This window comes from Prorops nasuta, unplaced genomic scaffold, assembly GCF_024137725.1.
Source record: "Prorops nasuta isolate Cenicafe-Biocafe unplaced genomic scaffold, Cenicafe_Pnas_1.2 PNAS00009, whole genome shotgun sequence".
Lineage (NCBI taxonomy): Eukaryota > Metazoa > Arthropoda > Insecta > Hymenoptera > Bethylidae > Prorops > Prorops nasuta.
Window position 1 is genome coordinate 7,355,160 of NW_027116806.1, and position 12,486 is coordinate 7,367,645.

Below are 12,486 nucleotides of genomic sequence, written 5' to 3' on the forward strand. Positions count from 1 at the left end.
TCAGCTTTTTCCCCGGTTCCTTTCTCTCATTCGAAACACTTTTAAGATTAACATTGATCAGGAGAGAGGAGAACCTTATACCGGGCTGTCTGGTCTCGTTCAATCCGGATGTTATAAAATTACATGGTACGTAATAAAAGGCCGAATAGAGTAAGTTCATCAGTTGAGACAGGCTTTATTAATCCGTCTACGCAAATACTAAATCCTCCGATGTTTTACGATCAATCAAACTTTCGACGTTGGCTCGCTGGAACTTGCAATAGCGTCGACTGCTCCTGGAATTTATATATCTGCAGTGTTAAGTAATATCGTTCCTGGTTGGGTGCTTTCGTACTTGTTTTGCACTTTCACGCCTTCCGATCTCTCATATATCTTGAACTGTGAAAAGGAAAGGGCGGGGTCGATAACCATGGGGTATAAGGAGAGACCCTCGAGGCTCAACCTCATTAACCGGCCGGTATATAGCGAGATGATGAAATTTTCACCTTTTATTTTGCCTTCAATTAGTTTGCGAGTAGCCGATCCTTTGTTCGCCTTGTATTATAATGGTATATCAAACGTGGTTCTACACTGCAGCCTTTTTCTTTTATTTATACTCGGCCTATCAAACTTTCGGATTGCTGGAAATCCGTGGAAAAGAGCGAATGTGGAAATACGATACGATAACTGGCTTCCGAGCTGTCGACCCTTCATACGTGATCTACTCTTCGCACGAAGCATTAATGCTTCTACTATCTGTTATGAGACCTCCATGCTGCATTTACGGTTGTAAAGAATTTTGCAGTTTACCAGTCAACTGTCGTATACATTTCATACTTATCCGTTATCGCATTTTCCAGAGATTCGTGCCTTCTGGTCTTCGGCGAGCCGAGGAGGGGAAGGGGTTAAGGGTAACGGTGTATTGGAGTTGAAGTTGAAGTAGATGGAGGAAGAAAAGAGCGTCTCATAAAAACCAGTAAGCACGAGCATCTGCTGCTTTGATGCTTCTTTTTTTCTTTTTGCAGTCTCCCTGATTAATAATAAAACACCCGCGCTTACTGTCTTACCCCTGGATGTATTCAGCCTTTTCACCATCCACCCGCCGATTACGATGATTAAAATTCAATTTTCTGAACCAAAGCTCGCGGCCAAAGTGGTTCGCGCCGAACCATCAAAAGAAACAGCTAATTTATAACTCGGCTCTGCCACGCTTCCTGAATCCGAAGAAGATTTTACAAACTGATCCCTTTTGATAGCGAGTTGATTCAGCCATCCATTTCTGCATTCTGCAAGCACTTCTGCACTATTATCGCCGCACTTTATATTCGCTTGACCCACAAATTTGCATACCCACCCATTGGAGCAATCATTCCTATCCTCTAGCATTGCTAACAAGTTATTACGATAACATTACGCGAATCACTCTATATAATTCTCGGTGCAAACCACGCTGCGTATTATTCAAACAAAAATAACATATGCATTGATTCTCTACTTACAATTCTCTGCGATTAATGGCGAAGGTTAGTGCAAGATAAATATGGGAAAATGTCGTTGATACTGCAGGCAGGTAGCTGCTAATATTAGAAAACGCGCACTGATGAGATTGTTATATTTAAGAGAGGGAATATAATAATTCGCGTGGAAATTGAGGAAGACAACTGATGAGAAATGAACGGCGGTAAGTGGCGAGTTAACGTAACGAATGTTGGATGTATTAAGACTATTTCGTCCGATGGGAGGAGAAGGGTGGTCTAATTTTATTTGGGTAATGCGATCTTTTGTTTTGACCGTCTGCTTAATGGCCAGGCGATTACTGCTTAGTGGGCACCGAGCACCCGTTAAAACGAAAAAAGTTTCTTTGCAGTACAGGATTATAGGTATTTGCGGCTCGCTGCTATACTCGTGAAACTGGCATCCCCTTCAAGTATCAGACTTGGCGCGGTATTAGGCCTCAATATATCAAGTAAAACACGAGGAAAACGAGTCTGGAGCGTTTTGTTCTTGTACTGCACGAGAGTTCCTCTTCGTCTCTTGGCAATTCTGCAACATCGAAATGCCACTTCCGCCTGCTAATTTCACTTTATCCACTCTCTTTCATTTCCTCTTCTCGCGCATCAACCCTCTCCCGTTTCTTCCCTCCTATACCCCCCCCCCCCCTATTTTTACTTCATTTATCTTTTCTATATTTGCAATATTCGTCACTTTTATCTACCTTATACATCCCGTGCTATAGCTTTTCCTTCACGCTCCATCATCATTTATTCGGTTGTTCAATCCAAACACATTTTTCCACTTTGCAGCTACGCTAAATCAAAGCATCACCGTGCACCTTACCATGCAAATCCAAGTTTGCTCCGATTCCATTCTCCTTTGCACCTTTCGTACCTGAAAACACTTTTCCTTTCGGTCATTGCCATTCTTGATGTCTCGTCGCTTCTTCCAACACTATTCTGCGGTGGATACCACCTACTTCAGACTTCAGACTGCTCGAAACTGTTCCTCTCTTTGTAAACTCTTGGCAGGCAGGCCAGTGGTTATCCAAAAGCAACGTGACAAATAAGTTCGTTGCCCTGGAGACCTATAGGTCGGCGATCGTCAGTCTTATCGCGACCCGCAGTTCCGAGTTCTGCAAAGCCGAGTGAAACGTGCAGAAACTTGGGTAAAAGAGTTCGATTTTGTGGGGTGAAAACTAGACGACCAATCCGGTTATGCTACGATGCTTTTCAGCTACATATATTGTAACTAATATAAGAAATTTCATCTGATAACTGGCATCCAAATGTGGTTACAGAAGAGACTCTCCAAATGGTAATGATATTCAAATGCAAAACCGCGAAGCTAGCTGTGAGCTTTCCTGTGAAAAACCAAAGTGTAACCGCACCGCGGTTAACTTTGTTAGCATCACTAAATAAGACCGCAACTTTCAGCTTCGATTTCCAGGATATTGCCTTTATATTGCTCGCCTCGTCGTCTCGTCTATTTAATGCACGTTAGCTTTATTGACTACAGATTTCTCCTCGAAATATATGTATTAAATAGTTTTAAAAATATTACGTTTTTTTTTTTTTTAGAAAATTCTTACATTCCCATTAAATATCTCGGCGTATTTACGTGAAACCTTCGAAAGGCGAAGAGAAAAATTGGTTAAAATCATTGAGACTAAGATATATAGACAATCTGTAAACATTCTTGAAGGACTATTATGGATTACAAGCGTTAATACACTGATCGGAGTCTTCTTAAACTGTTATTATTTCCTGCAACAGTTTCCATATATTTCCTTGATATTTCCTCCATAAATTACGCTTCGGTTAATCCATTATCTACTATTCTCACAAATTGGACTTAAAGTTTTAAACTACCTCCCTTTATTTACAGCAAAATTGAAGTATTTAAATAAATATACTTTTTTTGTAGAAAAGTATACGTGTTGCAGTAAACTCTACAATTCAGTTTGTGCTGTGAGAAAAAGCGAATATGTACTGGGATCGGATAAATAAAAAAGATCAAAGATAGTTACGACGTTGTTGGCATTTGTTAGGAGAGCTTTAAAGTTAAATCCTTTCGCTAATCCTGCGGGACTTAATGTGCAATGAAACGTTAAGAGCTTAGCTCACTGTACAGCATGATTCGAACATTTGCAAAGAATCTGAAACTATTAATTTTCCTACTTCTTCATATCTATTGGCTTTTTATCTCGTTTCAATCTTTACTACGATGCCTAACTTTTTCACCTCTATGAAGTCAAATGTGCTTCAAAAAATCGTTCACTATGGCGTAACTACCTGTTCGGCTGTTCTCACGTAGTTATTCAATTCGTGTTTTCAACGCCCACGTGCGATGCAAGAACTAGGAATTTATACCAAAGAAATAAATGTACTAATAGGAAAACTTTGTAGAGCATCCGTATTTGCGAAATGTTGTATCCAAGTAGCTCGATCACTATCAATTTTCAGGCGTATAATTACCCAAGTGTTTGTTTTGTGAGAGAAAAAAAAAGTTTAGTAAATTTTCAATTTAACACTTTCTCCATATTCTATTTCGTGATGTTATAAACGTACAATGTAGGAATGAAATCTGTTAAGATCTTCGCAGTCCAAGGGATTTCAGAACCAATCGATATATTTTGCATGAAAACTTCTACTTATTCAGCCAAGCGTGTGTTTCGCCATAAGGAGTGGAAAGGTCACATCGCTCGAAGGGTTAATAGCATAATAGCCCTTAGTCACGAAGGGCGAATAAGGCTTGTGTTTTGTTACCAAATAAAGTGGCCATGTTCCCCACACGTTGCAGTTGTATACCGTCTCGATTGTGTAAATGCAAGCGTAAATTACTTTGTATATTTTCCACGATTTAAACTTAATTGTGAATTGTACAAGCTCTTAATTTAACGTCAAACTATACAAATATTATCTGGTATATTCCCTACTGAGATTCAAATGACTTAGAATAATCGAAACGTTTTACAATTGTTGGAGACCTTTAAGCCATAATTATTCATAGGGCGAATTAGACGAAGTAAATGGGGGATGAAAACTCGACCGTAGTTTTGGTTAAGGAACGAACGGAACTGTAGGAATATAGTATTAGGTGGATGAGAGCCATTTTAGGAGCTAAGTTGCCAATTCATTCCCCGTTATTTACGCAGTCGCGTTGTAATATCAGCTTCAATCAGCGTGTTGAAATAAATTGAATAATACAATTTAAATTTTTAATAAATATTTACAATGACAATTGTATTTAAAATGTAGATAGAGCTGTATGTGTCTCTGTGTTATATAACCGGAAGGGAAAAACAAATTATTTTTGCAAAATGGAAAACTGATAATGGAACTTATGGACGTGAATATGTATTTTTAGTAGACAAGGCGATGATGCTGTACAAAATTATTGGACAAGCTAGTACTCGGAACAACGCATAGTACTCACTGCTACAAGGATAAACGACCACTCGCTGAATAGAAGATATACAATATGGACGACATACCATTGAAGGATTTTAAGGTACGTTTCTAATGTATTTGTTATATATTTTCTGCATTGAGACACGAAAGTTGATTTTCACTATTTGACTTGGCTTTTCCTGCATAAAAATGCAAGCGTTTTATTCCTGGCAGAACCTTCCGTCCCTTTCATCCCTTTCTTTATTCTGCCATCGAATGCTTTACGACGTTCGTTCCCTATTATTTTCTATCCCTGGTTAATGCTTTGTACGAGAAAGCACTTTGAGATACTCGGATTAGAGACTGGTGTATCACAATAATTCTTTTCCCTTTCCTTCGTCCTTACCATTTTCAAATACTTTATGACGTCATAATCATTATTACTCATTGATAAAAAATAATGAATTACTCGCAGGCAAGTGAGATAAAAGCACTCAATCCTGCTTTCCATAAAGAAATCCGTCGAGGATTGTGTTTTATGCTCCTGCAATAAAATTAGTTTTATGTTATTCATATAGCAGATACAGGGTAATGCGTATAAGCCTTAAAAGTGAAATTGCTCGAGCAGCTCGGAATGCTCAGCGACGATATTAAAGAGCACTTAATTTATTTACCGAGGAGTCGAATAAGTTAACACGAGTTTTACGTTTGAATTCGCTGAATGGATAATATTTAGACAAAAGATCAACTAACTGCTATGCAATCAGAACATTTATCGCTTGATCAATGGATTTCTCTTTTTCTCATTAACTTTGTCCCATTATGCAAAAGTTCATGTTAAAAACTTTATACTGCACTTCTTTAAGTACTTTCACATAAATGGCACTTTCTATAAATCGAACAGATATTATACGATCTAACTTTGCTCAACTTTTAATTTTTCTTTCCACTGTGAAAGCTTTCGGATCGGTATTTCGGCGAAACTTTCGTCTTAATAAAATTTGTTTGATCATCGAATCATTAATGATTCAAGGTGTGCTTCGGTAATAGAATATAAGCAAGAGTAGCATTGTAAGCAGTTGAATATTTACTTTGGAGTTTATAAGCGAATACTGTCCATGCATCCCTGACTCCTACCACAACATTCGAGCAGTTCCTGCAATTATCGCTGTAATAAATTTCATGGCCCTTTGTTAAAGTGAGAGCGATAGTTAGGAAAGGAAAGAGCCATGCAACGAACGGCGTACACGAATAAGTTGGAGGTTGAAGACTGGGAAAAGTGGGCAGGAAAAACGAAAGTTAGGGGAGAATAATGTCTCGATTAAAAGGTCCTTCTATGTATAAAGCGAAATCGTCCTATAATGGAGACGGGGGAAATGCAATTTACTTTGCTTACCAATGAGTCCTTTCTCTCCAAAGAAATTCAAAAGGAAATGGCCAAATGAAAATGACGGAACTAACCCGCATTTTCATCCGCGTTCGCTTTAATGGAGTGAGTATTATTGAATTTACTTTGGAGCTTAATTAAGCACGCCTACTTAAGGTTGACACTGCGTGTCCAATGGTTCGCTACATATTTGCAAAAAAGCTTAATTCTTTAGCCTGATTGCAATGTAAATAACCTATTATTGCACTTGACTAATTTGCACACTACTTCCCCTTTCCAGTCGTTTACTATTCAAGTAAACATAGTAATTAATTAAACTTAATAAGGAGCGCCACCATTATCGAGTAATGGACAACAGGCCAATTTAGCGGACAGGCGATTAATAAAACTCGAGTTCTTTTACCAACGTTTATCATTTTAAAAAGGTACGCGTTCAGCATAAACTTGTTAGAAATGAATTAGTCCTGTTTGAAGAAAAAGTTAGGGATTCACGGTGCTTAACAAAAGTAGCGTGGCTGGCAGTTTCAATTTTCTGCAGTCAAACTTTCAAGCGGATTTTTTTGTAAATCTTTGAGCAGCCAGTTGAATAGTAAAATAAGTATAGTGTAGTAGTAGAGTACATACATATTGTAGAGTAATAGAAGGATATGTGGAGCTACGGTGTAAAGTTATGGCGATGTAGAATATATCGGCTAGCCAAACTTATTCATAAGTCAGAAATAGAAAGTATCAACTTGCTTGAAGTATTGGAATGACCTTTCGAGCTTGCAAGAACGTCTCACAATATCGTAAAATGCTAATATCCATGAAGTTGATCCTATGCTTCCTCTTTTTCGGAATTCGGACTTTTTACGCCCTCCGCGAGGGTTCGAGTGGCTGCAGTAACTTTTTTTTGAAAATTATTGACAGTACTATAAAACGAAAGATGTGAATTATTACGGGTATGTGTGTGTGTGTAACAGAACGTTGGGTATTCATAGAATAGCAAGTGCAGTCAGATTAGTTGTTAAAGATTGAAAACAGTTATTAGAGTGAGAAGCCAGTTGCAAAGAGCAAAGGAGATGTTTTGTCATGTTCTCTGCTACTGCTTTAATGGTTGTCGGGCTGTTGCACATGTCGTGGACACTGTAGAAATGTTGTAGTTTATCCTGCCAGACTATGACACATAGTTTATCGCTGCTTCTACGAATGAATCCGTTAAAAAAAACAACAAGTATATATATAGCAACTGAGCGAATGCAACAGCGGAGTTAAGTGGAAGCTCTTTTTATCAATGTTAAAATTTTCTACTAGACTTTGCTTCTAACCGCTCGTATAACTTCCATCTCTAAAACTTTTCACCAGCGTTTTATTATTGATCGATTCTTTTTCAGCTAACAAAAACTCGTTTATCATTTGAGGCAATTAAGAATTGGCAGAACTATCAAAATGAATCGATTAATCAAAGTTTCTAAATAGAAGCTCTTTTGGGTTACTTAACGGTCGCATTTTCGTCACAAGTGTGTGCCTTGGACAATTAGAACTACGTTTTAATTAATAGAAAACTAAAAATGAAGAGTTATTGTTATTCCTCCTTTTTTTAATCCTCTAGCCGAGCTTACGGGCTTGGACGTTATTGCAGCAGCTTGACAGATTACATTGTTGAAGCTCTGTATTCTAAAGCTACGAGGTAAAGATTAAACGTCTGACAAGGCAGAATCACTCATGATATAAATAATTCTTTTTTTTTTTCATAGAAAATTCTATATTGCATTATCTGAAAGTAGAATTGATGTGTTAAGAGTAAAAGTCGTAAGTGATATTTCGAAATAATTGAGCGTTTATAAATTAATTACAAAAGTCAGACGCAATATTGGAATTTCACGAGTAAATGTTATAGTTGGAGTAAGGATAGAGACACAGGCGCAAAAAACTGAAAATATATAGAAATTGAGAGATACGACCTCTATTCTTCGCACGGCATATAATGGCACGTTGAATTTTCTATAATTAGTGTATGATTTATCGAAATGCTTTGGGAATATTTTGCACGCTATCTAGGTACCCTGACGTAAAATAGGAAATGCTATTTGAGATAAACAAAAGTGCTGTGAATAGAGTCCCCTCGGTTAAATTGGAGCGAGCACGTACATGTGGAGATACCGCAGCATATGCAATTTTCATTATAAAAAATACTGCTCTCGTGACTCATTTTATAATGATTATTCGTAATTAGTGAGTAACTATGGCGGAATTTGAAGTTTGCCAGGGCTATTTTCGAAAATGTCCTTCCGTCATATGCGCCTATACATTAGGGCAAAAAGCGTCTTAGCTCTAACGCTCTAAGATGTCTTTAGTGTTATAATTAAACATGAAAGTAATTAGCATTACCTGCCGCAACAGTGAGTATAGTGAGCTTAATTAACAGACCGAAATTATACTAGGCAAGTAGAATTGCGCATACATTAGAGTTTATACTGCGAATCTTGAGAACGCGTGACATGTTCGTGTGATGAGAGGAAACTGTAGGCGAAAGGGTTATCGATCCATTTCATGCAGGATTAAAAACAACACGTTGCATGGCTAGAGAAAATTTAGTCTTACTTCCAAAGTGTAAATTATATATTCAAGGCGTAAGAGAAAGACGGAGGAGGGATCGAGGTTTTACGTCGTTAAACCCTACGAAGAAACCCTCGCAGCTCTTTTTCCAACTTACATTATTCCTGACTAATCTTCAATACGAAACCTCAGATGGTCACACTTTCTCATCTCGTTCTTCGCTGCAGCCGCTCGGTGAGCAATCTACCGATGAAAACGAATCGTTTCTTGACTCATTTTTCCTACTGACTTTGAGTCATTGGAGTGTAAAAAGTTCTCTTTCAGTTCGTTACCCTTACAGTAGCCACCGCACGTGCCGACCATTGTTTGCGCGGGAAATGTTATTTGCGGGAAGCGATATCCTGCTACGCCAATGTAGGAAAGCTTAGAAAATAGGGAGGAAAATCGATAGTTAGTTTATACTATTAAATTTAATATTTCTCCAGTAGAATTAAAGGTCCGAATGGTTTCAACTGCGGAGCTTCAACGAAATGCTCGTACTACTCGCGTACTATTATTGGAATTTGAGCGAATTAACGATAACGATCGCTATAATGCTTTTGAGAGTTAGAGGTTGTGGCCCATCATTTTTCATCCGGTGAATCTACTTTGTGAAGGTGCTCCAGGTCTAGACGAAAATACCGCTGGAACGATTACTGCTGTGCCCTATCAAAATGCAAGTCAGCTTTCTGCACCCGAGAAATATCCTGATCCCCTTTGAACGTATTTCACATTCTATAGTTTATGAAGCAACTCTATACGAGATGAAATCTCGTTGGGTCATTTAAATCTATTTGAAAGAAGATAGAAAAGAATAGGCTAGCGAGAGTTACTGGATTGGAATAAGGTATAATTAAGAGGTGTGGGAGGGGAAGGTAGGATACGCGTATATAGAGCGCAGAGTTATCAGTAAATCGTTAACATATCAGCTATTCAGGAGGAAGAGGAAGGTAAAGTGGGGTTATCAGGGGTAAAGATGACGGTGAAGGGATTCTGTAGTATATTTGCCATAGAGGGGGGTGGGGGAGGAGGGTGTCACGCCATTCGTGTTGCACAAGAGTGTATATACAGCGTGGAAGCGTTCGTTGGTGTAATCGTAATGGCAGCAGGAAGAATGGAACGCGATGTGTATAGCTACATATATATATATAGTAGCTGATGCTGGAGTGTCGAGGATCGCAACTGCTGGAACGAAATCGCCGAAAGTCGATTCACACGCGGACTGAAGGTAGTACATATCCCACTCCTCTTCGATAATCCAGATTAGGGTCGACGGGAGAATGCTGCTGCTTTCGACTTGCGAGCGTGCACGAAGACGCAACCATGAAATACGTTCGTAGTAGCACCGCCAGTAGTTTCTATCCAGTTTGGATCAGCCACGGTGTCCGGATTTTACATGCTTTTAAGATTAACCCATTCTCTCAAATTACTCCCTCGTTCCACTTATTAATGAAACTAAGTAATCAGCTTCTTTCCCCGAGCCAAACAGTCTTCTTCTCGTGTGCTTGTTTTTATAAAACTAATCAAACTATCGTAAATCGCGTGTAAATGCATCGAAAAAGAGGAGCGTGATTGCATTTTCCCAGTTTACCCGAACGTTCATACTCTCTCCGATTTAGCTCTCTATCTCTGCTCGTTTATTACCTTTGCTCTTTATATCGACGAACTAATTATCGTGAAATATTGCTCAACCGAGAATTACAGATAAAGGAAGGATTCTGAGCGTTCCTCGTGTAAAAAGCAGCAAGAGGATAGGTTTGGCTCGGGTTTTTCTTTGAAAGGGGATCACACAGCGTTTGCTCCATTTGTCTCGTGAGAGTATTTTGCAGAAGGAAAGGGTGGTGGAAAGTTGAGAATGTTTTAATCGATGACGCACGGGCGAGCATTCAGAATTCGCCAGGAAAGATAAATACAAGTGTCAGTGCTAGGTAGAAACTTTATGTGGTAGGTTGCTGTGAGCGGAATCCTTGAGTGGTACTTCCACTAACAAAAGTATTCGGTTGCGAATTTGTTTGAGCAGCGAGCTAGCGGTTGAATATGAATTTCAAGAGTAAGCTGAATACAGAACACTGGAATAGTAGATTACTTTTTCCACCGGAGTACAGGATTTTCTTTGAACTTCACGGCATAACACGTTTAGCATACAAAAAATCTTAAGCGTAAAACAGGCGAATCTCCTTTATGCTGGGAAAGCCCGAAACTGCATTGAACATTTTACTTTGAAGAACACAGTTGCTGCAAAATGCCCTTGGCGTATCACGACGAATAATTTTATTATGAGTATGACCCACATGTGTCACGAATGCCAACAGCTCTCCTTTTTGAATTGTGGTGTAATTCTTGAACATTGCACAAAGGTCTTATGGAAAAGTGCAAAATCGTCCGGAGCAGTTCTATAAGTACTAAAGCTTCTTTACTTGTCATGTGAAACGTACTCGTGCATATGGCATAGGTTTTAAGACTTGGCATGAGATTCTAGAAAAATAAATCAATCTCTCCAATCCAATACTCTCTCTCTCTCTCTCTCTCTCTCTCTCTCTCTCTCTCTCTCGCTCTCTCGGTCCTTTAAACAGAGAGAAAAGTGAGCTTTCGTTGGGTAACTCATGCAAGCGCATGTACTCCCGCCGTTCAGTAGTTAAAAGCTTTTAGAATGAAGGGAAGGGTAAAAATATGAGATCTTTAAAAGAAAAAAGTGTTTTTTACTCTTTTTTAAAGAGTTTCTGTGTTTTTCCTGTGGGGAAACATGACGAGCGATATAACATGTGACGTTTTGTTAGGCAGAGCATTCCGACCACTTCCGGTTCACGCGCAGCCTATGGATAGGGGCAGAGAATAGAGAGAGAGTGAGAGAGGAGAAAGGTGGCATGTGGAATGAATTGCTGGTGGAGAAAAGGCTGGTATGTCGTCCATGTCAGGCAGGTTGGACGCGTTGGTGTTGCACTCCGTCTCGTTTATGGCATCGTAAAGCAGACAGTGCGAATTGGACGATAAGAAGCCAATTTTGAATCAAGTACCTTCTCACGGGTTAATGGGCGCGACGATACGAGCCCTAAAACTCCTGCAGCAGCCATGCTAGCCTCGCTAGTCGCTCGCTCATCTCCAAGACAGTCGGCGATAGGAGCGCGAGAAGAAAAATCCTCTTATTTTACCCACCTTCTTTCTTCCATTCCTTATCTCTCTTTTTCTTATCATTTTTATTACTTTACTTTATTTCGTTTACGCTAATGCCCCGTTTGCATAAAATCTCCGTCAAACCTACTGCCCTCTCGTAAAATTATATTAGAGAGACCTTTGTACTCCATATACTCCTTCCAACCATACTTTGTTTTATTTTCAATCGTATCTTCTAAAGAGAGAAGCACAGTGATACTCTTCATGATTCCTTGTACATGCATATGGTTTAACTCTTTGAACGTCGGTATTGCATTACCACATCCTTTGCGAGGAGCAACAGAGAAATTGGATTTTTGTGTAAAAACTCTTACGCTTCTCAATATATGTATTTTTACATCTCCTTTATCAGCATCGTATAACCGTAGTTTTCATTTGTTCCAGTCTTCTCTCGGTCTTTTATCTGTTAAATATATTAAAATGCAACATAAAGTAGTAAAATAAATTGAAACAAGCTGAAAGATCGAGGTAGGTACGCATCTAGAG

The 12,486-nt window shown here is 38.9% G+C and overlaps 1 protein-coding gene across 5 annotated transcripts in view; it reads left to right on the forward strand.

The window, feature by feature from the left end:
• LOC136776083 (growth factor receptor-bound protein 14-like) overlaps positions 1-12,486 on the forward strand; it is a 294,314-nt gene that overhangs the window by 7,443 nt on the left and 274,385 nt on the right. For 4 of the 5 annotated variants that reach the window (XM_066731424.1, XM_066731429.1, XM_066731427.1 and 1 more), the window contains exon 2: positions 4,843-4,986. In XM_066731424.1, coding sequence (XP_066587521.1) covers positions 4,957-4,986 — 30 coding nt within the window. In that variant the 5' untranslated portion in view covers positions 4,843-4,956. The remainder of the gene's footprint in view (positions 1-4,842; positions 4,987-12,486) is intronic. The other variant, XM_066731428.1, reaches the window with a different exon arrangement.